Raw genomic sequence first — 25,621 nt, 5'->3', positions numbered from 1 at the left:
GGAACATTTAGGTTTGTCCCCCAGTTTCTGGTTATTATGAATATAGAAGCAATGGACAGGGCTCAGCAAGTGTCTCTATGGTAAGACAAAGTGTCTTTTGGTTATGTGTTCAAGTGTGGTATAGCTGGACCTTGAGATAAATTGATTATTATCTTGTTGCAAATATTTTCTGTGCCTTTGACCTGTTTTTCTCCTCTTTACTCTAGTCCTATTATTATTAAATTTGTCTTTTTCATAGTATCTCAGATTCCCTGAAATTCTTATGCCAGGATTTTTTCATATTTAACATTTTCTTTGCCTAAGGTATCTAGTTCTTTTATTGTGTCTTGAGTACCTGAGATTCTTTTTTTGATCTCTTGTATTTTGTTGATGCAGCTTTTCTCTAAGGTTCCTGTTTGATTTCCTAATTTTTTTACTTCCATATTTCCCTCATTTTGTTTTTGCTTTATAGATTCTATTTCTACTTTTAGGTCTTGAGCTATTTTCCCTTTAAAGACTGCTATCATATTCATAAAGACGATTTTCCAGTCCTTTTTTTAAAATTAGTTTTAGCTTCAGCTATGTTGGAATATTCAGGGCCTGTTGTAGCAGTTTTGCTGAGCTCTAGCACAGATTGTCCTGAGACATATGTCCAGAGACATACATATTGTCCTTTTATTGATTTTTTTTTAAATATGCTGGCCTCTAGGTATTTGGGTTAGAAAAACTAATCCTTGGAGGTGATACGTAACCACATTGACTTTGTTGGGTGAGTATTTTTTATTTGGTTTCTGTTGCCCTTTATTGTCCTTAGGAGAGTGTAGTGGCAGTGTATTGTTTAGTAAGAAGTCTTCTGGGATCCTAGTAGGCATGGTTACTGAGAGTTACACATAAAATGTGATCTTATATTTAGTGAGGTGAAGGAGGAATAGAGATGAATAAGGAAGGAAGACCCGAGGAGTCCACAGGGAAGAGGAGAACAGAACATTTCACCAGCATCTGCTTCTTCCTGTGGTAATGTTGGCAGAGTGAGGAGTGGCACAGCAGCTAGTCTGCTAGAGATCTGGGGAAAAGACTGTGGGACCGGACTGGGAGGAAAGGAGAGAGTGGTGAAGATCTGCAGGTGCTGTTCCTGCATCTGTGGTGGAGTGGTCTGCTGGTTCCTAGATTGTGCCTGCTACTAGTGTTGGAATAAAACAATGAGATGAGCAGGGAAGTATTTATCTGGTACACTAGAGATTGGGGAATGGAGGATGTCTGGGGAAGGGAGGCCTCAGCAGGGGGTCTGCTACAAGGCTGGGAATTGGTTTTGGAGAAGCTGAAGGAAGGAGTGGTGAAGATCAGCATGTAGCTTACTTCCTCCCTTGACTGGGGTGCACTGCTTTTCTTCTGTCTTTTTTTCTCCCCACATCCTTTCCCACTGAGGCCACACTGGTTAGGGTAATGGAATCTATAGGCAGGCAACAGATTCAGAGTCAGCCCCTACTCCAGTCTTTGGGAAACTAGCATGAAGACCAAGCTGCACATCTGCTACATATGTGCATAGCTCAAATTAGAGACCATGCTCACTCTTTGGTTGGTGCTTCAGTCTCTGGGACCCCCAAGGGTCCAGGTTAGTTGACTCTGTTGGTCTTCCTGTGGAGTCCCCATCTTCTTTGGTTCTTTCAGTTGTTCCCCCAACTCTTCCACAAGATTCTCCCAGCTCCATCTAATGTTTGACTGTGGGTCTCTGCATCTGTTTCCATTGGCTGCTCTGATGCTTAAAGAGAGAAGATCTTAGTATAACTGTTATGTGAGAGGCTCCACCCACACCCTGCTTTCTTTTCTATCAGAACCAAGTATCAGGTCTTAAGTTGAAAAGGCAAAAAAATCCTAGTATGAAGAAGATCACAAAATGCCCCATTAACTGAGGAGCTACTGGCAACTGCTCAGTGCTGAAAGGGGCAAGTTAATTTTCTGTAAGACTGTCTTATTGGGTAGGATAATCACACTTCAGTGGATGGTTCCAGAACCAGGAGTATGGAGGATTATAAGAAAAAAGAAGGAGGAGGAGGAGAAGGAGAAGGAGGAAGAGGAAGAGAAGGAGAAGGAAGAGGAGGAGAAAGAAGAGAAGGAGGAGGAGGAGGCAAAGACGAAGACAACATGAAACTGGAAGGGGTGGGAGAGGGATGGAGTTAGAATAGAATTAAGGGCCAACAACTGACAAATGAGACCCGATAAAAGTGAAAAGCCACTGGACAGCAAAGACAATAATTGTTCGAATTAATCTTTGCAATGTGTCTTAGCTACTGTTCAGAGACAATATAAAAGAGACATCCAGATAAAAATGCAGATACGTTAAAAATATTATATATGCATATATAAAATTTTAATGAACAAAATGGGTCATCATGATCACCGATTAGCAAAGTTAAATGTAAGAACATATCAACCCCTCAATCAATATCTAGAAAAATCAACAAAACCAAAATGTGTTTCAGATCAATCAGCAAAAATTTAACCACAAAACTTAAATTGAAATACCCAGGGCCTTCTGAGCCATATTCAAAACCATATTGTTCTCAGTGTGCACTCCATCATCTTCCTGTATCCATGTCCTCTTCCAAACCCATTTAGTTTGCTGGTCTGCGGCAGTTGTAGTAGTGAAGTTACACTTGTAACTCTCAGGCTGGGTCCACTGTTACCACATGCCATTTGGGTCTGAGTTGTATGTCTTTCTTCTAACATAATACCTCCATTCTTCTAAGGCAGCAGGGTAATTGAGTTTTCCATAATCTATGAAATCAGAGAGGTGAAATGAGGTCCATGTACAGTGTATTAGTCTCTCTCTCTCTCTCTCTCTCTCCCCCTCTCTCTTTGTTTCATGATTCATAATGAAATACAAACTTCTGACTCAGCTGAGAAGACCAATATGCCTTAGCTGAACTTTTTCTCACAGGGAAGCATGAGAAGTGAACTCTGGAATACCATCACAAAATGCCACCAAAAGTTTGAACCTACCACTCCTCCTTCCCTTCTAATCAAGAGTGCTGGGAGTGCTGTGGCTGAGATGTAAAGTGTTATTTAAACTCTTTGGAACATTGTAAACATATGCATCATTAATTTTCTTTTATTTAACATATTATTATTTTATTGTGTTTTTGTGTTGTCCGAGGTAGACAAGCCTATAGGCTATAAGACACACTCACGTGTGGTGTGTGTGTGTGTGTGTGTGTGCAGAGGACAACTTTCAGGACCTAGTTCAGTTTTTTTTCTTCCACTGTGTGATCTGAGGATCAAACATTGATAGTCAGGTTTGCAGCATAAGTGTTTTTACGTGCTTAGCCATCTCACGACCCTACAGCCATGCTTTTATAATACTAAGAGTTTTACTGAAGTTTGGTAATTGCTAACATACTCACAATGTTTTATATTAATTACAGAAACAAAAGCCATAAAAGGAGAAGGTATCTAATGCCTTATTTGAAAACAAGTCCAGAAGCAAATGTTGTACAATATTCACATTTGATAATTTTCAGTAAGAGGTATATTAGTGTCAAATTATGATCTCATGCTTTTAAATATATATTATGTTTTTACATGTATGTATTTCAAATATATTAAATATATAAAATATGTTATATGTTTAAAATATATTATATTTAATATATAAAATAAAATTTTATTTAAAAATAAATAAATATACATAGTTCATATATACATATATTTCATAATGCATTCTTTTGTGTATATCTTCAACATTTTTCCTTTTATTTCTTGTGAAAGGCAATTCATGAGCCTATATTCTTGAGAAGTAATGACCATGCAATAGAAATACATCTATTTCTAAGCATTACTGGACTTACTGAATTATCTCTCAGTGCTGTGGCATTTGTGGGATATTTAGTTCCATCTTAATTGGCCTATTGGGTCTTTCTAAACCAGTGCAAGTAAAGAATTAAGTCATTGTGCAAGGAAGGCTCTTGTGCCTCATGGAAACTCTACACTGTGATTACAATGCATTTCCATTAAATGCTTTTCCCATTTCTCAGGGAAAAAACAGGTTGCCAGGGTGGTGTTCCTTACTGTTATGGGAAATCAGGCTAATGTACAACAATGAATCATTTATTGTGAGTCCCTATTTTTACTAAACTGAGCTTCACAAAATATATTTTTAAGAACATTTATTCCATAGGAATTTATTTAAATTAATACCACATCAAACCTGAAACTCAAGGCTTTCATAATTAAATACAGTTAGGAGATATTAATTGTTTTATCTCATCCCAGAAAGGATTCAGTAGAACTGTTTCCAAATTTGTGTTTGCAGCATTTCAGATCGCAAAACTCTTCCTCCCCAAGGAAATCTTTAAGAATCTTGTTCCACGTTTATATCTGATTTCCAAACTTCTCAAACAGTCAGGGAGCAGGCTGTCCCTAGAAACCATAGTGGTGACTCTGGCTGTCAAAGGCTCCTGTGTTATCTCCAATCCCTGGCTCACTCTTTTCGTTTGTAATATAGTAAAAGAACAACTTCTGTGTCTTGCTTGGCTTTCCTCACAGAGCACTGCTAGTGATGTCCCAAAGGTTCCTGCAGCCTGTTACATGATATGAGAGAGGAGAATGATAAGCTTGGAACTTGTAAGTGACAGATTGCAATGAAACTGTGGGAACGAGATCCTATTTCACTGGCATTGATAAATAGTGTCATTAGATGAGAGAAAGAAAAAATCCAGATTTATGGTTATATTTATCCTCCTAACAAAGAGCTATTTAATTACTTATATGATAAATGTGGCTAAAGGAAGAAAGATTTGCATTTATACAATAGTACTAGGTTGCTGAGGACTTGGGACACCCATTAGAGTATTCCCTTGGTTCTCTCTAATTAGAACACAATGGAATATGCTTTGAGTTAGGTTGCCTTTTAAACCTTTGTCCTCTTGATATCTTCACCAGATCCTTTTCTGATATTTAATCTGAGCATTACAGAGTGTCCAGGCACATAGCTAGCCCATCTATTAGATTCCAGTATCATTTTCCTTTTCTTGAACCAAGACAAATGTCAAAAACTGTTTCCAGGTAGTGCCAAATTGACAGGAGGATCAACACTGCCACATGACTCGGAACCATTAGCTGGTGAATAACAGAATAACAAGTGCTTAAAAATGACCATTCAGCTGTGGCAGTGTAATGATCTGAAAGCCAGCTTGGCAAGATGGAGGGTATATATTAGTGCTTGTCACAGTGTCCTTGATGTGAGCTGTTGTCTGATAATAGTCTACAGAGAAGCACCTACCTGAGCATCTATGACTTTGTAGGTGTTCTTACATGACTTGTTCTGATGTATGGAACAGCACCAACAATGACATAGGTTGAACTTTAAAACGCACCTGTGCATGGGACTTATTATCCTGGAATGCTGTCAAATAGCATGTGAAATAGCCAGTACCAGTCTTCCAAAAGCACAGGCTGGCAATCACCCAGCACCCCTCTCCATGATACATAAGCTTGGTAAGTGACTAGAGAAAGCAAGTACTAAAACCAATCAGCTGAACCCTGCCAAATGGGTGACAAAGAACTTATGCACAAAGAAATGGCGATTGTTTAAAATGACTGTGTATTGGCGATGTTACTAGGAAACAAACAAACAAACAAAAACTGAAACTCATCTAGCTTGTCTGGAGTAGGTTAACGTTAGTGGAAATAAAATGTTTGTGCATTACGTTTTTAATATCTGTGTTTCTTGATGTCTAACTAAAAGGCTAGGGTATGAGAAGAGCAGGCCAAAAAAGACTTAAGAAATACTGGGTGATAATTATGAATAAAGTTGCTTGAACAATCTTTAAGAATATACTTAAACCTAGGCAGTACAGAAGTATTAACTCATCTGTCTACAAAACACACCCACTACTGTCTAAGTTCATGAGTCTGAGCACACAAAGATTCAGTTTAATCAGTTTACGTGTAAACCTGTAAAGCTATGTCCAATCTAGTCATTATTTTTTCATTACATGGAAAAAAATCAATCTTTAGAATCAATAAGAAAGTACATGAAATTACTGCTTATGAAAAAGTTTATTGCAATAATGGTAAAGCCCACTTTAGGCTTCAAAGCACACATGACTACATTCAGTTAGGGGTCAGGTTGCTGAGATGGGGCTGTGTAGGTCTTAGACTCCAGAGAGTTCTGTGAGTATGGCCATGTCCAGTCTACCATTCAGGAAGCATCAAACCCTTTGAGTGTGACCACACTCAGTGCACCATTCAAGTAGGAAAACTATGTCTAAAATTCAGCATTGAGATTGATGCTTAATGGTATTTTCTCAATAGGAATGCACCAGGCAGACTCTTCTACAATTCCAATATTCAAAAAACCCCAGTGATTAACAATCCATATTCAGAAAAAAATCTGAAATGCTGAGTATGTTAATATTTCCAACTTGATTAAGATCTTGATTCTAGAAGGGACAAGACTCCAGCCATGTCTATGAGGTATTATATAGATTAAATAAGGTGGGAGGATTCATTTTAAATGGGGATGCTACTATTTCACAGGCTGAACCCCCATTTCTGGAAAAAGGGGGAAAAATGAGCACAAATATTCTTCTGTCTTTGCTTTATGACTGCAAATGCAGTCTAAACAGCTGCCTAATGCTCTTACTTCAGTAATTTCTTTACCTTGATAGCTTGTTCCTGTGGACTTGTAAACTGTAATAAATATCTCTTTCCTGAAATTGATTTTGCATTCCACTGTGGCAATGCTGTACCACAGTTTCCTCTGAAATACAAACATTGCAATGCTCAGGGAAGGGAAGATCCTTAAGACAGAGAGTGAACAACTCAAATTGACTTCAGAAAATACCAGAAACTAACCAGATTCCCTATTTCTTCCTGAGAGTAAATATTAAAACACACACAAAAAAATCAAGCTGTAAAGTCAAGTAATACAAAAAATTGGTATTGTTGTAATGATAAAGCTGACCAAGGTCTTTGGACTTTTGAAATGGCTTTTGAGTTGAATATGGAAGAATTTGGAACTAGAATCAAACGACCTTGAATACTGTGCATAGAATTTCATGGCTATTGTAGTGAAAGGTTAGAAGACTAGAATATCAAGAGAAACACGGACAGTGGATTCCCATCTCCTGAAGTTTCCAAGGAAACAGATTCTATGAGGAACTGTGCTAGGAGCTATTTATGTGATATTCTGGCAAAGAACCTGGTTGCCTTCTGCCTGTTCCTTGAGTACTTACCTGAAGAAGAATTTAAAGGTAAAAGACTAGTGGTTTGATAATGTCTTGGTAATTGCTTACCATTTTCATCCAAGTCTACACTAAGAGAGCAAATTTGAGCAGAAAGCTAAGAAATATGAGAAGTTTGGAGGAAAGTTTTATGACCACCAGTTTAAAAGAGAGTGCAGAAGACAAAGCAACTGTCTTATTGAAGATTAAAGCATCACTGAAAGAAAAGAGAGAAAGCCTGGGCTCTACACTGCGGGTGAAGGTGGGGGAGGGGGAGAGAAAGATTCTTTCCCTGAGGGAAAGGCCTCACCTAAGAGCCTAAACTGAAACTAAAATCTGAAAGACTTCCTTGTTCAAAGCAGTCACCTAAGGAAGTATTTTTCAATGTTGGTACGCAGAAGCCAATACAACGATGGCCCAAGAGATCCAGGCTTTATTCAGAGCTGGCCCTATAACTTTGTAGTGTCACCCACATTATAGAGATTCTACTGGCACGAATGATGTAGGACTGAAGGGGTTCTGGAGTCTGAGACTAGGCAGTGCATGGCAGAGTTAGCTTGACTGTAAGCAGGCTCTTGAAGGCCATTGTATGAAGCTGTGAAGGTAAATTTTGTAGATGTCAGAAATGCCAAAATTCATGGGATTTTCACTGAAGAAATCTGCATATATGGCTCACAGCCAAATCAATAGAAAGGCTTTGCATACTATAGGTAGCAAAGATAGAGAAATGAGGCGGCTCAGATGTCTGGATCATACATGATTCCACTATAATTCCAGGTACTAGACACAGAACTACAGGAGTAGAAGACTGAGAAAGCTTGTGACAAAGCTAGAAAACTTAGAAAGTAAGGAATTTACCTTACTGAGTTTCAGTTTTGCTTTGGCCCAGTCACCTTTTGAGATGACCCCTGTGAACCGACTCTGGCTAGCATGGCTCTGTCTGGTCTTGCCCTTCTCACCCATTCCCTCTGCCTTGCTAAAAATCATTAGATTACATTCCTAAAGCTAGCTACTAAGGTCTACTCCTTTTTTTGACAACTTCTTTCTCCTGACACTGATTGATTACCAAGGTCTGACTATCAAAAGTTTGAAGTCCAGCAATCAAAAACCCCATTTAGTTCACCTAACATAGCCAATCAAATATATTCTATTACATCCCAGTCCATTCTAACACAACCCTCCCATTTTTCTCTTCTGAAAACTTACACCTGTAAGGACAGTTGCTGTTGTTTTTCTGCCTCAGTCAGAAAGTAGACAATGAAAAGAAATGGCAATACATAAAATAAAGCCCTAAACTTTGGGGAGCTAGTGGCAGTGGGTGACTACAAGGCAAGAGTGTCTTCCACACACAGCAGGAGTGGTGATATCCTTTATGAAGTAACAGGACTGTGGCAACATCTGCACATGTTCAAACCAGAAAAATAAAAATCATAAAGTGAAAAGGGAAGTAGGTGCAAATTCCTTCCACTAATCAAGAAACTATATGCTGCTGCTAACTGATGGAAAATAAGTTTTTCTCCAATGGGATGTCACTGAGGATATCAATCATGCCCTGGGCCAGGACACAGGGCTTGAGTTGTTGTTTTGGTCTTTTTTCTTTTGTTTGGATATTTTGTTTTGTTTGTTTTGGAGAGAGAGAGAGAGAGAGAGAATGTAAAGTTAGGTAGGGAGGAAGATGAGGGGGGAGAATATGGGAGAAGTTGGGACAGGGGAAAACATGATTAAAATTTTTTTCCAGTACAAAAATTAAAAAGAATGCTTTCTCTAAGTGATTTTGGCATTCGTTTTTTCTAAGGCCAAGAAGTCATGGAGTGAAAGTTTGTTTCTACTTAGGGATATGGGAGATCAACATGACAATGAACATAGAATTAGAGAATAAGGACTTCTGGTACTTTATTTATTTTTTTTTTAAAGCAGAATCTTTTGAATAGGCAGATTTACCATGTGTCTGGAATTATGAGAGGATACATGGCCAATAACTTTAGCCAATTTAGAATCTTATCTCTACTCACTTTCCCCCTTTGGTCGGTGCGGGTGTGTTTGCACTGTTCAGGCAAGCAGGGTCAGTATCTGGGGTGCAGAGGAGAACTTGAATAATTATGATCTGTGTTTGCGCCTCCAGCAAATCCCCAAAGCTTAACAGAGAGATGGTCCAGCTGTTGCAGAAGAAAGTCTGGGAGCCAGCCTGTGTCTTTACTCCAAGGTAGGGTGGAGCTTACTCACAGGAAGGTGACCAGTGGCGCTCTGTGGCTCAGGGCAGCAGTCTGGCGGCTGCAGCTGGAGGGGAGCGTCTGGCTCTCCTGCGCCCCGCCTCACCCGGACATCCCCCGCCCGCGGCAGGTGGTGGAACCGGCCGGACCTGCTCCACTGGCCGAGCCCCGGAGCTCGGAGCCCCGCCGTGGCCAGCGGCGCCATGGAGGCGGACGCGGACCCCGAGGAGCTGACCCGGCTGCGCTCCGTCTTCGCCACCTACGACACGAACGGCTCCGGGCGCCTGGAGCGTGCGGAGTTCGGCGCGCTGTGCGCGGAGCTGCACGTGGCCGAGGCCGAAGCAGAGGCCGTGTTCCGGGGGCTCGACACCGACCGCGATGGCGCCATCACCTTCCCGGAGTTCGCGCGTGGCTTCCGCGGAGCGCTCGGTCGGGACAGTGCTGAGGCCCAGGGCGCCTGGGAAGTGGCAGAGCCGGAGAGCCCGAGCCCCGCGTGGCGGGACTTCCATGCGCGCCTCGGAGACGAGGCCCAACTCATTCCCAGGTGCGTGGTCAGGCGAACGCGGGAGGCGTGCGCTTCGCAAACGGAAAACCCAATCTGTGAATCGCCTTTTCTGTTCGACAACTGGCGGTGATTTCTCCGCAAAGAAAAGGGAAAGAGATCTGGAGTTACTGGTAGGGAAGGAGTTCAGGGTTTCCTGCAAGCTTGTGGTGGTTGGCACCTGTAGCCTCCTGCAGCTGAAGCTGGCACACTCTGGGTGGCTCACAATGACCTCACCTGTCACCTTTTTCTGCTGTTTCCCTGCCGCACTAAGAAGCTACCCTCAGCAGTTTGCTAGCCTGACATTCTATAATACAATAGTAGTTGTGTTTGCTAAGGCCGGAAAGAAAACTATAGCATTACTGTATTCTCATACTTACTGATGTGCACAACGTCACTCCTTTTATTTTAAGGATACTTTAGGAAGTACGTTTGTCTGTTTAGGACTGAATGAGAAAAAATACTAGAAATTTAAATTCACAAGCGTCAAATGACTTGCTTAGTTGATTAAAAACAGAAATTTGATCTCAGGTCTTCTAAGCTGAAAACAATCGCTTTTATTCAGTAAATGAAAGGACACAATCACACTGTGACCTTACAAATAAGAAAACATAACTTATTACCTAGTTACTAACTTTATTCTCGACAACGAAAGGAGTACAAGGGCGATTTTAGGGTGAGAAGGTCACTCTCACCTTCGTTGTATTTCCGCGTTTCACTGGAAGTTTGTTTTTGTTTTTTGTTTTTTTTTTCTCTGCTTTGTGTTTGGAATTTAGCTGCGATTTTATTGAGCTATGGCTGTTCTTAATAGACCTGAGAGGCCTCAAGTGGGAGTTTGTGGATCTGAGACTTGGTCTCCGAGAAAGGAAAGGCCCTGGGAGGCATCAGGTTCTTTTGGATTGCTCCACAGCACAAGCTATATCATCCTAGCTTCTCCCTCGGGTAAGGGAATTTTGTGCAAGGAGGCTGAGTGACTCATTATGTTGAAAAACTGGGTGTGAGGACCTTGCATACACGTTGGGGAAAAACAAACAAACCCCTCAGTGTCTCAGCCAGGGAAGTAGAAAAAAACTGAACACTGTTGCTGTAGGCTATGCCTTTTCTTCAAGCCATCTTCCCAGCACATGCAGTTATTATTCTTTTTTTCTTTTCTTTATTGGATATTTTCTTTATTTACATTTCAAATGTTTTCCCCTTTCCTAGTCTTCTCTTCTAAAACCTGTATCCCATCTCCTCTCCCACCCCACCCCCCACCCCCACCTCTATGAGGATGCTCCCCCTCCCCCACTCCTGTCCTCCCGCCCTGGCATTCCCCTACACTAGGGAATCCGTACACCTTTAGGCCCAAGGGCCTCTCCTCCCACTGATGTCCAACAAGGCCATCCTCTCTTCATATGCAGCCGGAGCCATGAGTCCCTCTATGTGTACTTTTTTATTGATGGTCCAGTCCTGGGAGCTCTGGGGGGGGGTCTGGCCTGTTGACACTGTTGCTCCCTCAATGGGGCTGCAAACCCCCTTAGCTCCTTCAGTCCCTTCTCCATGGTTGTTTGCAAGCTTCCTCCTCTGTATTTGTCAGGCTCAGAGCCTCTTAGGAGACAGCCATATCAGGCTCCTGTCAGCAAGCAGTTCCCAGCATCTACTATAGTGTCTGGGTTTGGTGACTGTATATGGGATGGCTAATATTCACATATTAATGAGTGCATAACATGTGCGGTTTTTTTTTTTTTTTTTTTTTGTGTGTGTGTGTGTGTGTGACTGAGTTACCTCACTCAGGATGATATTTTCAAGTTCCATCCAGTTGTCTACAAGTTCTTACTTTTTAATTAACGATTTAAAAAAACGAAATAGGGAGAGGTACTGTGTATGAGTATGACCATTCCCTTTTGATCCTTATCAGATTTCAGCAGCAGATGTTTGATACTTAACCTCTCCAGGTTATGTTGACTTTTCTAGAGTTGGTGGACGAACCAGGACTTAACATATCTAGTGGATGATTATCTTTCCAAATGCTGTCAGAGGTTATTAAACTATCAGTGTCACCTGATAGACCGGTCCTCAGCCCTTCCGATGGAAGGTTAATAAGGGCAAAGTTTGCCTTCCTGTGTTGGTCTAGTGAAAAAGACCCACACTGAGTTGAGCCGCCTGATTGTTGCCATGGCAGCAATAAACTGTTTTGGTAAGTTGGGTTGCTGCCACTCTGCTTCCTCAAACAGTTGTTCATTTTGCCTTTCTTCTGTGTGAACTTGGTTTAAAAAAAAAAAAACCCACAACAAAATTTATTTTAGGCAAATTCATTCAGTGAACTTTTTTGAATGCCCCAGAGATGCCGAATACTCTATTGTAAGCATTTATTTTAGATCTCTGGGGAAAATGTCAAGGAAGGATGAAGTTCACATCTTTAATAAGCTGATAGTGGGGCTGGAGAGATGGCTCAGCGGTAGAGAGCACTGACTGCTCTTCCAGAGGTCTTGAGTTCAATTCCCAGCAACCACATGGTGGTTCATAACCATTTATAATGGGATCAGATGCCCTCGTCTGGTGTGTCAGAAGACAGTGACAGTGTATGCACATAAATAAATAAATAAATAAATAAATAAATATTTTTTGTTTGTTTTGGTTTTGGTTTTTCGAGACAGGGTTTAACTGTATAGCCCTGAGCCCTGGTTGTCCTGGCTGGCCTCGAACTCAGAAATCCCAAGTGCTGGGATTAAAGGCATGCGCCACCATGCCCGGCATATAAATAAATCTTAAGAAAAAAAAAAAAAAGCTCATAGTGTGTGTGCCCATTACATTTCTCAGAAATTTCATTAAATAATATTTACAGAGAAGTTGGTTATTTTCAGGAAATCACAAATTATGAGTTGTAAATGATAATTTTTTAAATGTTTTGAGGATCTTTAAAAAGAAATTTATTTTGTTTTAAATTGTTTGTATCTGTTTTTGGGTGCAGCTGCCTTCAGAGACTGGCGGTATTGGATCTGCCAGGAGATGGAGTTACAAATAGTTGTAAGCTGCCTGATGTGGGTGCTGGGAACCAAACTCAGTTCTGCTTGAAGAGCAGCCAGTGCTCTTACCTGCTGAGCCATCACTCTAGCCTCACAGTCTTGAATTTTTATCTTCAAGAAAAATGGTACTTGTTTATTTTACTGCGTGATATATCGGGGTTGTTTTGATATAAAATATTATGTTTTCTTCTGCAGTAATAATGAAACCTCCAGAAAGCTGTAGCATTCTAGCTTGCTCCTAGACTGGTATTCTATCTTATTTGGGACTGTACCATGCCTGTTTTAGGATATATACATATATACATACATATATATATATATCCAGTTTAAAACAGATATACTATATATTATATACTATATATATCTATATCTATATAGATATAGATAGATAGATAGATAGATAGATAGATAGATAGATAGATAGATAGATAGATATAAGAATGTTTCCTTCCCATAGAGGCAAAGCAAGTTAGGGCTGACAGCTTCTGCATTTTAGATCATCCAGAAAAAATATGAAGTGATTTTTATGTTTTATGTTAAGCTCTTTGGTCCACAATAATTTTGCGATTTGAGAAGAAGCTAAATTGCACCGTTGTTGAGGTAAATATTGTTGGGAGTTTCTACCCTACCTTAAATCTCACATAAAAAACATAAACTTTATAATAAATCCTAAAGCACTTTATGCTATTTTGCCTGCTTTCCTGTCAATAGACCTGATAGCACTTGTCCTGCTCTGCCTAGGGTGCTTTTACTCCAAGCGGTCAGCCCTCATGACCACGTGTTCATGATCCATGCAACCCCATGGCAACTTCTCAGTTCTTACTTCTCCTGATCCCTGCTTTAGACCCCAAGCTGGGAACTGAAGCCAAGCCTGCCTCTCGCATCTCTTCTGCCTAGCAACATACCACATACCGTAGGCCTCTTTATTAACCAATCACGGGTAACTTTGGGGGCAAGGGCAACGATTATACAACAAAAGCTGGTATAAGTGAGGATTTGCTTGAATTGGACCAATCAGATCTTGTGGTATAGAATCTAGCACTTGAATATAAGTAGCATCAGACCAACCCACACCACACTGTAAAATAATGTAAATCTTTGTGCTGTAAGTCAATACATGCTTAAGTTTGGTTTCTCTTAGGAGATTGAGGGACTATTTCCCTTGCTCTCTGGAAGTTTGTGACTTGTAACTTTTCATCTGGTAGATATAAAGATAAAATGTGGTCTTATAACAGTGGAAATAGAATAGGAGGCAAGGTGAAGCTTCAACACCAGAGGTAAACTGAGGAAGGCAGGGAGGTGTGGAGTTGGCGGGGATGTGGGTGGGGCAAAAGCTCCTGGCAATTCAGCTCTCTTTTGCTCTCTGGAGGCCAGAGCTGATGGATCCTGGCAATTAACTCCCCTTTACTATTCTAGGAAGAGCAATGGCTAGATTGTGGTGTTCAGATATAGAGCAGACATACAGTGCAGCCTAGAAAACTTCTGGAGCCTGGGTCATTATATTGGTTCAAAGGACTTTTGTTGTGTGCATGCTTGGTTCTTGAATTTGCAAAGAGCAGTGAACGCCAGGTTGGTTTCCCTCACTCCTTGGGTAGATTCCACCACTGTTTTAAACGTTCTTGATAATTGTTTCCCATACTTCGTAAAGTAGACACTTCGAGAAGATTCTTGGTTCCTGTCTCCCAGAAAAGGGAATTGGCCAGAGATAGCTATATAGTAGCAGAAACAGATTCTTCCAGTAGAGAAAGTAAGTCAGAGCAGAAAAAAAGACACTCAGAGATGACTTACATAGAAAATTACAGCTTTTATCTTAGATACTCTGGGTTTTGAGAGTCGTTACTACGGGTCAGGCTTTCCTGTTCAAGCTCTGCTACAAGCCTTTTTCTTTAAGTTGATTGATTCTTTGGCAATTTCATACATGCATATAATTCAGTCTAGTTGCATTATTCCCTCTAACCAATCTTTTCCTCCCAATCCCATCAACTCCTCATTCTACCAAGTGCCTATCCCACTTGCAAGTCCTCTTTTTTCTCTTTTTTCTTTTTGCTTTATGACCTTGAGTTTAATCAGGTTCACTCATGTGAGCACAGGTGCGAAGCTGTTTTTCTAGTTGGAGTTCCTACTGCCGTGAAAACATTCTAAAGTACCTTGGAGAGGAGAGACTTTATGTCATCTTAGACATTTCAGGTCACTGTCCATCACTTGGAGAGGAGAGACTTTACCATCTTAGACATTTCAGGTCAGTGTCCATCACTGAGGGAAGTTGAGGGAGGAGCTCCAGGCTGGAGCCTGAGGCAGGAACTGAAGCAGAAACCATGGAGAGGTCCTGCTGACAGGCTTACTTTACTAGCTTGTTAACTTACTTTTTTATATATCTCAATAACCCAGGGATGGCACCCTCTACGTTAGCTGGGCCCTCCCACATAAATCACTAGTAAAGAAAATGCCCTATAGACAGGCTTGCCTATAGGCCAGTCTATGGAAGCATTTTTAATATACGGTTACTTCTTCTGTTTAGCTCTAGATTGTGTTCAGTTGACAAAACAGCAACAACAACATGAAAAAGAAGAAGAACAACAACAAAACTAAACCAAACCAACCAACCAAACAAGAACTACCAGTACAACTGTCCATTAGAACATGAGTAATTAACCAGTGACTATATCACTGAAGACAATGATTTCTTGTCTCCCCTTGCTACCCACACCTCTACCATAACCCTAAATTGCCATTAGCTCTCCTGGTTAGTGTGCAGTCCTATGAGGCTCTATACATCTTTGATTGTATGTTAACTGGCTCAGCATTGTGTTAAAACTATGCAGTCTGTCACAAATGCTATGACCATGAGCTTCACAACCATGTCATGCCCACAGAACAGCCCACCTTCTTATAGTACAACTCTAACATGGATTTAATCTTCTTTTAAGTGTTCTGTACTGAACTTTGGAAGAGGTAATGCTGAGTACTCAACACTATTTTTCTCAGTAACTGACCAAGCATAAGTCTACATTAACAACTGTTCACTGGATAAAGAAATTAAGGCCTAGGACAGCATTAATCTATGAATATAAAGATAAATGTTTTAGGGAAGTTTGACAATCTGTCCACTCAGCAAAATGTATTTGTAACTATGGTGATTTGATGGAACTGTCCCCTGTAATCCTGCCATCTGAATACTTGGTCCTCAGTGGTTGGTGCGTCTGGGCAAGGCTGAGGAGTTGAGACCTTGTTGAGGATGGTATGTCATTGGAGGCAAGCTTTGAGAATTTGAAGACCTTTGCATTTTGAGTTTGTTCTTGAGGCTAACAGCTTAGGGCTCAAACTGTGAGCTTTCAGCTGGCTTTTCAGTTGCCTTGGTTACCTCCTCTGCTCTGACATTATGTACTCTAGCCCTCTGAAATCACATGCACAAATAAACCCTTCTATCTCATAAAATGTCTTGCTCATGGTGTTCTATTACAGCAATAGAAAAGTAACAGGAATGAGTCAGGACTTTATCTGGGGAAGGAGGAGGGCAATACTGAGGAAAAAAGGGAGGAAGATATTTATATGAGTTACTTTTCTGTTACAGTGATAAAGCACTATGACTTCATAGAAGGAAGTGTGATCTGGACCAGCAGGTCATTTTTTTCAGTGATAAGTTTCTAAGGGGGAGGGTTGGGAAAGAGATAATAAAGAAGACAAGAAAGTTGTGACCAGGCCATGCAAAAGATGAAGGCTTATACCAAGCAAGTTTATTAAAATCTTTTATGTAGTTTTCAGGGTGAAAAACAGGAGCAACTCCTAGGAAGCTAATCAAGTAGTGTTCATCAAAGTTCTTAAGTGTATCACCAAATCAAGAACACAATGGCTTTGGAACTAATAATCTCATTCTCATCTGAAGGAAAATTCAGGTCCCAGGAGCTGAAACCTTAACTTGTTTGAGGCCTCCGCTCCAGCCACATCCACAACCCTGTCAATTCTGCCTCTGTGCAAGGACATTGATGTAGCGTTCTCTTTGTTCTTCATCATGATCTGAGAAAGTCTTCGATTAGCCTAGTTCCAAACAGAAAGGTTTATTTGGTTCCAGACAATAAGATTCTGCCATGGCTGCAAAGCATGGCAACAAGCAGCAGACAGTAGCTTAGAGGAAAAGCTGAGGTCTGATGCTTGAACACCTGGAAAGAGTGGATGGATTTGAAACAGCAAAGTTGTTCCCCAATGATACTTTCAACAGCAAGACCACACCTCTTAAACCTACTCAAATAGTGCCACCAGTTGGAGACCAAGTATTCAAATAGCTGATCATTTGGGGAACTTTTTATTCAAACCAGTGTTATAAACTCCAAGTGCTTATAACCTTCTAAGACATGGGTCTTTGACCATGTGTACAACAATTTGAACACTTGGTCCCTAGCTGGTAGAGCTGTTTGAGTAGGTTTAGGGCATAAATTCTCTTATTTGAGGTGGGTCTCAGGTCTAATCACAAATCAGATGGTGATTTCCCTGAAGCAGTTGTGCCATTGTTTCACCAGTAAGCATCTCTGTGAGCAAGTTAGTTGGGATTTTACAACACAAGGGATAAAACTGGGGAAGACTATTGCTGAGTTTTCTTCCTCAGCTGCCAGAATAGTGACTTCATATATACATACATATATAAGTATACATATACATATACACACACACACACACACATATATATATACATATGTATACATACATGCACACACATATATACACATATATACATATATACACGTATATATATATGTATATATATACATATATATATATGTGTGTATATATATATATATATACATGTATATATATGTATATATATATTCATGTGACCAAGATGTGTGGTGTCTTCAGCCATAGGATTGCCCAGTTGTGGTTAGCAACCAGAAGCAATAGCCATAACCTATGGAATTTGAAGGATCCCTGTGGTATCACATCTCTTTGGAGGCACTGGCAATTTTACTACTGTAAGGTCACGTTCAGATAGTTTGGAGTACCTCTGTTCTTGAATTGGTTTTATTATTTCCTTCATTTGTTTTTACAGTGCTTATATAAGTCATTTGTTCATATTCTCCTTTATGTTCTTGAACTTTTTGCCATTTCCATTTTTAGTTTTTGTTGAAAAATTTTTATGCAATGTATTTTATTTCCTCTTCCTAATTTCTCAAAGATCTCCACCTCCCTTATCTTCTTTCTTTAAAAACAAGGAGAAAAGAAACAAAAAAAAAAAATAAAGAAAACAACAACAAGAAGAAACACAGAGAAACCCACACAATGAATATCAAACAAAACTCTCATAAGATGAAAAAAGATTGAAAACAAAGCAAAATAAAAAGGCTACAAAGATACCAGTGAGTTCATTTTGCCTTGGCCAACTACTCTTGGGCATAGGGCCTTTCCCTGAAGTGTGGCTAATATACCTAGTGAGTCTTCATTGTAAAAATTCTTTGTCAATGGGTGTCAAATTATAGGTAGCTCCTTGGTTAGGGGTTTGATCCTGTGCCCACTTACCCCTTTCAGTGCTGGAATCCTGTCGAAATTGAACCTTTGCCACCCTTGTGTACGGTGGCACAGTCTTTGAGTTCATATGGGCATCACTCCTGTGGTGTCCAGAGGACACTGTTCATGTGGCTCCTACTTCTGGCTCTTCCTTCCTTTCTGCCTCCTCTTCTGCATAGCTCCCTGGGTCTTCAAAGATTTGATGAAAACATCTCAATTAGAATGGAGTACTCTGAAGTTAGTGACTCTGTATATTGCCTACTTGTGGGTCTCTGTGTTAATTCTCATGTATTATAAGAAGAATCTTCTCTGGTGTGTTTTGATTGATGCATTGATTTATGGGTATAGCAGTATGTCATTAGGAGTTATTTTATTGCTGTGTGCCTTAGCAGAGTAATTATAGTAGTAAGTTTTCCACTAGGTCCCAGTTAATCTATCTTGTCTCAGGTTCTTGGCCACATTAGCAATGTCAACTATGGGTTTCATATTACTGAGTGGACCTGAAGTCTAAGAATAAAAGTGGTTGTGCTATTATTGCATTAGTGTGTCTTGAAGGCAGGTCATTGTAGTAGGTCATAGGGCTCATAGCTGGGTGATACTGAAAATTACTTTTCTCCTCTGGCACTTACAGTATATTCCAGTCCCATGAATATTAGTCAGTAGAGGTGGCACTTCTAGTTAGGTACCAAATTGATTCTTGTTTTTTGAACATCTTTATAGTTACTGTCTTGTAATCATTGTAATAGGTATTATCAAGAAGTTGATTTCCTCAGAGAATATTACAACAAGGTTGCTAATTTCTGGAGTTGACATGTTGTCTTGGTTATTCATGTTGTTTGACTTTTTTGTGATGGGGCTTAGGTATATGGACTCTGGTAATGTTTTTTTTTTTTTTTTTTTTTTTCTGGATTTTTTTTTTTATATTTGTTGGGTGCTTCTTAGGATTTTTGTTTGTTTTTTACTCACCTGTCAGTCACTGGTGAGTTTGGCTACACTGCTTTGTGCTCCTTGTAGGTCACACGCTTCCAGCCACTAGCCCAGGGAACTCTTTGGCATACACAGATTAGCTTACTTTTGAAATTCCTTGGCTCACTCAATGACTTGGGCGCTCCTAAACCTCCCCTGTTAACCTAGGCCCAATCAGAGAAGTGGCCAGTGGCCACTTACCCGAATTCTCACATGGCTGGTTGGCTTTCTCTGCTACAGCTCCTTCGACCCATCCTTCTTCCCCAAGTCCTGGCAATCTCTCTTTTCTCTCCCCTGTGTCCGAGCCCACACAACGCTAAGGGTCCTGCCCCATCTCCCTTTGTCTAGTCATTGGCCACTGGCATCTTTATTGATCGATCAAAAACCAACTGTGGACAAGGACCTTTAGCATTCGGAAATGCAGGTCCCCATTGAAATCAAAGCATTAGAACCAATCTCCAATATGCTCCAACAAAATGGTACTTGCTGTTTAGTCTTGGAGCCACTGTGTATTGTGGGAATGGAGTATCAGAAGTGGTCTCAGCATGGCTAAGAATAGGGGAAACCTTAGCCTAGTAATGTTGGACTTTCTGATTCTCAGCAAATTTGAGGTTTCAACTGGATGCCAAAATGAGAGTCTCCTTTTCATTCCCAAGCCTTTAATATTTTTCCATTTTTCTGAGCTGCTTCTGCTGCAGGACATATCTGCATACTTCTGTAACCAGAATACTCAAACAAACAGTGACACTCTAAATGAAAAACCACGCCACAAGGAAGTCATGCTAGTTGCTTAACAACCAAATTTCAGTATTCTAAGAACCAGTAGATATTTGAGAAAAAATGAAAACATAGGATTTTGATATTTTGTTTCCTTATGGTGAAGATAGATTGAAGGAAGGAAGTGCTGGGTTGTGGCTGCTTAGTTGTGTTTTCAAGACCAGAATGCATGCACAAGCATCTGAGAGAGCCCAGTGAAGGCAGGTGTCAGTCTCTGTCCATTTGGCAACCATGGCTCAAGAGGTGTCTTCCAGTGTGGCTTTCATCCATAGACTGCCATATACAGCTCTACATGGCCTGCTTGGAGACAGAGTGAAATGAGGCTTGAAGTAAGGCTTACAAAGCATCAGATTGATTCTGAGTGAAAATTTGAGGGTGTTGTGTTAATGTAAAAGGAAAGGGCATCACCTCTCTCCTGCAAGGTACCGTGATGTGACTTTAGGTTCAAGGTTGCAAATGTTATGTAGGTTGGCATAGTGGCTAAAATGAAAATGGGAGTCTTAGAAAGTGTTGAATAACAGTCAACAGAAATTGAGGTTTCAGTCCAGTTTCTGTAGTTAATGTAACCGTGCCCTAAGAAGCTAAATTTGTTCTTGTGTAGTTTAGCTCCAGACAGTGGACAGTGACTTGCACTACTTTACTATTGGAGTTCTTTAGGGAGAAGCAGAACCTGTGTATGAATAAATACACACGTGCATATTTTACCTGACTTATTCTGGTTTAGTGAGGAGTCCGGCTGATTTCAAAGAATTAACTTGTTATGGAGGCTGTTCCAAACTGCTTGAAGCTGGATGGAAGGCTGGAGACTTGAAAGGAGACTCTGAGAGAAGCTGAAGGTCAGTAGTGTGGTCCTGTTTTATCTGGAAGTCAGTACTTTGTGTTAAAGGCCTTAGCTAGTTAGTTCAGGCCTACCTCCAATCACTAGGGAAGAATTTGGTTTATTCAAAACCTCTTGACTAAGAGGTACAGACATAATGTTTACTTGCTGTTACAGTGGCAAGATACTGAAAATAAGGATAGTTAATATATTTTAAATTATATAATTTTATTGGAATAATATTTTCTAATCTGACAAATTACTTTTATTATAGGTAGTTTTATAAGATGGTTCCATTTAAAATGTTTTCTGAAAGAATATCATTTCTGAGATATATAAAGATATCTAGGGCAGTGCAGGTGTTTATAGTCCCAGCTCCTCAGGACTGAGGAGGCATCTCAGCCATGTGGACTCTGGCCACCCATCCTCGTGTTTGTGTATCATCTCTTTGGAGGAGTGACTTTTTTAGTGTGATTCTCTTCTGCTGTGCTGTATTCATAGTATTGCTTTCACTGTTGATAGGTGCATGGTTATTATGAATATTATGGTTATGATTATTCTTGTTACTGGGATTATTAAGTTAAAATTTGCGGATATTAGTAGTTGACTGTTCTCTGTGAATATGATTGCTTTGGACTAAGAGAACAGAACATTCCTGTTGAAGTTTGATGCTTGTTATTTTATTAAGAGATAAATGTTTTTGTTTGTTTTTCTTAGTCTGTTGATATCAGAAGGGTTTATTGGGGAATGTAAACATATTATCATTTAATGAACACATGACTTGTAAATTTAAACAGAATGACAACTGACTGAATCACTGTAGATGTAGACAGAGCTCTGACTACTCAGTTACTCAGGGTCAGGATAGACTTTCCCTGCCCTCCGTGCTTGTTGCTTATAATATCCCAGCTTTCCTGGACACTATGTGAGCTCTGAAGGAGCTGTCTGTATCTTTCTCTTATCCGAATCTAATTATTTTATGAAAGAGGAACAGGAAAACAGAATATTTCCATTGTGAACATCAATCAGTAAAGGTTTGACCTTACAGTACATATAACTGCTAGTTCCACTGTTAAACTCATTGTCCCACTGTGGCTGCAGGAATTGAAGCAAGGAAGGTTATAGCACATAAAGCTATGGTGGTGGATATCCATTTAAGTTGGCCTGAGCTCTGATGCACATGCTACTCTCTGTTAATCCACAATGTCAGAAGACACAGTGGCTCTTCTCAACTTGCAGCAGATCTTTCTGTTCTTTCTACTTTACTGTTTTCATTGGCAAACTCCCAAATACTAAATGTCAGTGGTTTTGAATAGGAAGCCATTTGCATTTTGAATTGTTCCTTTTGTTTGAGTGAATCTAGTTAATTTTCTCATCTTCCAAAAACTCTCATTAAAACTTTTGGGAGAATGAGGCCCAGATAAGTACTTTGGTATTTAAAATATGTTGCTGCAACACATCTGGATTTTTAACTGTCAGAGAGGTATTTGGGCATGGGAAATTAGACCATGATTTAATAGTTTCAGAAGATCTTCCTGTGATCATTCAACAGCAGATCAGAGCCAGGGAAGCCCAGGTCTGCTGGTTGGTGTCTTCATATGCTCCAAGTACTAACTGCGCCCAATCACACCTGCTCTGTACTGACTTAGCACCACAAAACTTTTCAACTATGTATAAGCTTGTGTAGGATAGCACTTAGTCTGATTTTTTTTTTCCCTCAGAATGTCATGATACCCCTTGAGTTGCATGAGTATGTTAATTTCCTGTGCTTGGACGTTAGGGTTAGAATGCAAGTATTTTTTTTTCTGTGATATTCCTTAATCAGAATAATAAAGATAAATGTTTATCACTTAGTCCAGTGTAATTTTGTACAAAGATTCAGGATCTGTATAATGTGTCTTTTCAATAAACTGTTCAGCTTTCTAGTATAATGCTAAATTTGTGGGAACTGTACCGTTCAGGCCAGTTTTCCAGGCAGCACTTCTGGTTATTCTGGGTCACTCTGTTCCTCTATTTGGAGCTGTGGTATTGCATTTAATTGTTCTGTAGGAGTGTCCTAAAACCAGGTGTGTAGACATATGCAGGGGAACCCCAGGACACTACAGATGCAAACACAAGCATATGTCACCTAAGTCAAATGTTTGTTTTATAAAAAATGTGTGACCTTTGAAACATTTTACATTCTCTATTCGATTTTTGTCCTCTAAGGATCTGTAACTTCTTTCTCAGCGTCAATGGTAATTCTTGCAACTTAAAATGCTAGTGCACCGCCTGGTGTGGTGGCACACACCTTTAATCCCAGCACTTGCACTCAGGAGGCAGAGGCAGGTGGATTTCTGAGTTCGAGGCCAGCCTGGTCTACAAAGTGAGTTCCAGGACAGCCAGGACTATACAGAGAAACCCTGTTTCAAAAAACAAAAAACAAAAAACAAATGCTAGTGCACCAGTATCATTTTAACATTTTACATTGTAATTTTTTCATTTGTAATAAATCATTAATACTATCTTTCATTCAAATTATGTTTTGACTTTTTTTTTTTAACTTAAAAGGAAGTACAGGCTTAGGTCTTAAATGTCTATGACTCATCTGTAGTTCATTGTACCTTCTCCCAGGCACTCCTTTGATACCTTGGGCATGCTTTAGATTGCTTTCCTTGTTAATGGCTCTATTAGCACAGAAGTAGCATTTATCTCTATCTATCTATCTATCTATCTATCTATCTATCTATCTATCTATCTATCTATCTATCTATCTGTCTACTTACTGGTCTTGACTAACACATATCACCTGGCCTAATCTTTACCTAATCGTCGCCTAATGTTTGTTAAGCCCATCTATAAAGATCTCTCCATTTGTGAGTGCACGTGTGATCGGCTTAGACTAGCCCCTGATATTTATGAAAGTAGCATGTTTCTAGTCTTAGAAGCTACCTGACACTTTCTAAGAACCCCTGTGCCTGACACTGTGAGCTCTGTGCAGCAGTTGGATATTCTCTGGTTTTTTAACCTTTGACATCAAGAGTGAGTATACTTGGGGAGGCAGATTACTGATACACTGCTGGAACAAAAGACTATCATGACATCAAGTCATGCCATCAGAACATCTGATGAATTCACAGATACATTCAACTCTTATCCTGAGGGATCAGTTTTTTCTTTCTTTTTTTTTTTTTTTTTTTTCCTGTGATATGAAAACCTAGTTCTGGCTTAGAGAGAAACACTGAACCAGATGAACTAAGTTGGACGCCCCGCCTCTCTTTTGGGGGGATCCTTTTGAGACCATATCATATAGAATCCAGTCGAGGGCCTTACTCATTATATAGCCCAGGATGGCCTTGGCTTTCCAATCCTACATTCACCTCCTGAGTTCTGGGAATATTGGTGTGTGCTACCACGTCCAGTTTGTGTGGTGTTAAGAATTGAACCCATGGCTGCTCCTGAGACAAGTCCCTGGTGTATGAAGTAGAGCAAATGAGGATACAGGTCATTCTGATATAATAGTCAATTGTGTAGCATGTACATTTTCTACCAATAGCAGATTCTTTTTTATAATTAATCTATGTATACATTTCACTACAAATTATCCCTGGAACTTTGCACTAAGCATGAATAAAAAAATGACCAAAGTGAATTCATATCATTATTATTTGCTCCCACTTTAAACATTTACAGAAAGTGAAGGACCTGTTGTGACTTCTGCAACTCAGTGTTTCATTGTTGTTCAGTTAGCTGGTAAATATGACTCTACAGAATGACTTCTCTGACAGATTCCCACCACAGAGTATGTCTCTAGATTTTGTATCCTGTTAGTCTAAATGATACAGGTAAAGTCATAATGGTCCTGCTGTGTGTTGAAATTTCTTGGGACAATGTCAGAGAAGACATTTTTGTTGGTGCTTTACTATTATCTAATACTGTGGATCATTCTTGAAACCAGTATTTGTTCTGAGCCATAATGGGAGGGGTGATGACAGGTTTTAGCATGTTACCATATAATGTGACTTACTATTATGGCTTTATTAATAATGCTTAACTTGAACAGGTTGTTTTTTTTTTTTTTTAAAAATCATGATTAGCCTCTGAATAGATTGAGCAGTTTACTAGAGTAAAAAGTTACAAAGAATTTAAAGGAACATGGACATATTTTTTTTTAGCAATTCCTGATTAAGCAACAGAGTTAATACGTAACTCATGTCATACAGTGTTTCAAAGTGCAGGTATTTAACATAGATGAGAAGTGGTAGTATATTAGTGGCTAATTATGGTGTCTTTACCACAAAACAGAATTTTAATTCTGCCATTCAGTTTCTGTGACCTTTGATCCTGTTGGCTGCCCAGGCATTTCCAGCATCAAACACCTCAGTGAGTTTAAACAACAGAAAATTCTCATAACTGTAAAATCTAAAACTCTAGCACCAGGTTACCAGAAGGAGTCGTTTGTCCTAGTGCCTTTCTTTCTGGGTTTAAAGCTGCCATCTTCCCTTATACATGGCCTCTCTCTATATATATCTGTGTCCAAGTCTCCTCTTCCTCGAAGTCCACAACTAAGACTGGGTTAGAATTCACCACATGATCTGATTTTAACTTAATTCCTTCATTAAAGACTC

The 25,621-nt window shown here is 39.9% G+C and overlaps 2 protein-coding genes across 3 annotated transcripts in view; one reads left to right on the top strand and one right to left on the bottom strand.

Annotated features, from left to right (window-relative positions):
- Nucleotides 1-2,327: 2,327 nt before the first annotated feature.
- Nucleotides 2,328-9,617, bottom strand: LOC110293714. The gene is made up of 4 exons (XM_029476437.1): nt 9,557-9,617; nt 9,215-9,416; nt 6,640-6,739; nt 2,328-2,754 (listed from the first exon to the last, which is right to left on the bottom strand). The coding sequence occupies exons 1-4, from the start codon at nt 9,615-9,617 to the stop codon at nt 2,722-2,724; spliced, it is 396 nt and encodes a 131-aa protein (XP_029332297.1). The 3' UTR covers nt 2,328-2,721.
- Rasef (RAS and EF-hand domain containing) overlaps nt 9,409-25,621 on the top strand; it is a 69,573-nt gene continuing 53,360 nt past the window's right edge. The window contains exon 1 of one of the 2 annotated variants that reach the window (XM_021160795.2): nt 9,409-9,956. In XM_021160795.2, the coding sequence (XP_021016454.1) occupies nt 9,616-9,956 (341 nt within the window). In that variant the 5' untranslated portion in view covers nt 9,409-9,615. Of the gene's footprint in view, nt 9,957-10,019; nt 10,088-25,621 lie in introns of those variants that run through there. The other variant, XM_021160794.2, reaches the window with a different exon arrangement.

The sequence above is a fragment of the Mus caroli genome, chromosome 4 (assembly GCF_900094665.2).
Source record: "Mus caroli chromosome 4, CAROLI_EIJ_v1.1, whole genome shotgun sequence".
In the NCBI taxonomy this organism is placed as follows: domain Eukaryota; kingdom Metazoa; phylum Chordata; class Mammalia; order Rodentia; family Muridae; genus Mus; species Mus caroli.
This window is presented reverse-complemented; position numbering and strand designations above follow the sequence as displayed.

Coding starts and splice junctions, on each gene's coding strand:
- LOC110293714 (XM_029476437.1), bottom strand. CDS start 9,617: ATGGCGCCGCTGGCCACGGCGGGGCTCCGAGCTCCGGGGCTCGGCCAG. Junction 9,417..9,556: donor CGGCCAGTGGAGCAGGTCCG/GCCGGTTCCACC, acceptor CCTGTGAGTAAG/CTCCACCCTACCTTGGAGTA. Junction 6,740..9,214: donor GCACCGACCAAAGGGGGAAA/GTGAGTAGAGAT, acceptor TTTGTATTTCAG/AGGAAACTGTGGTACAGCAT.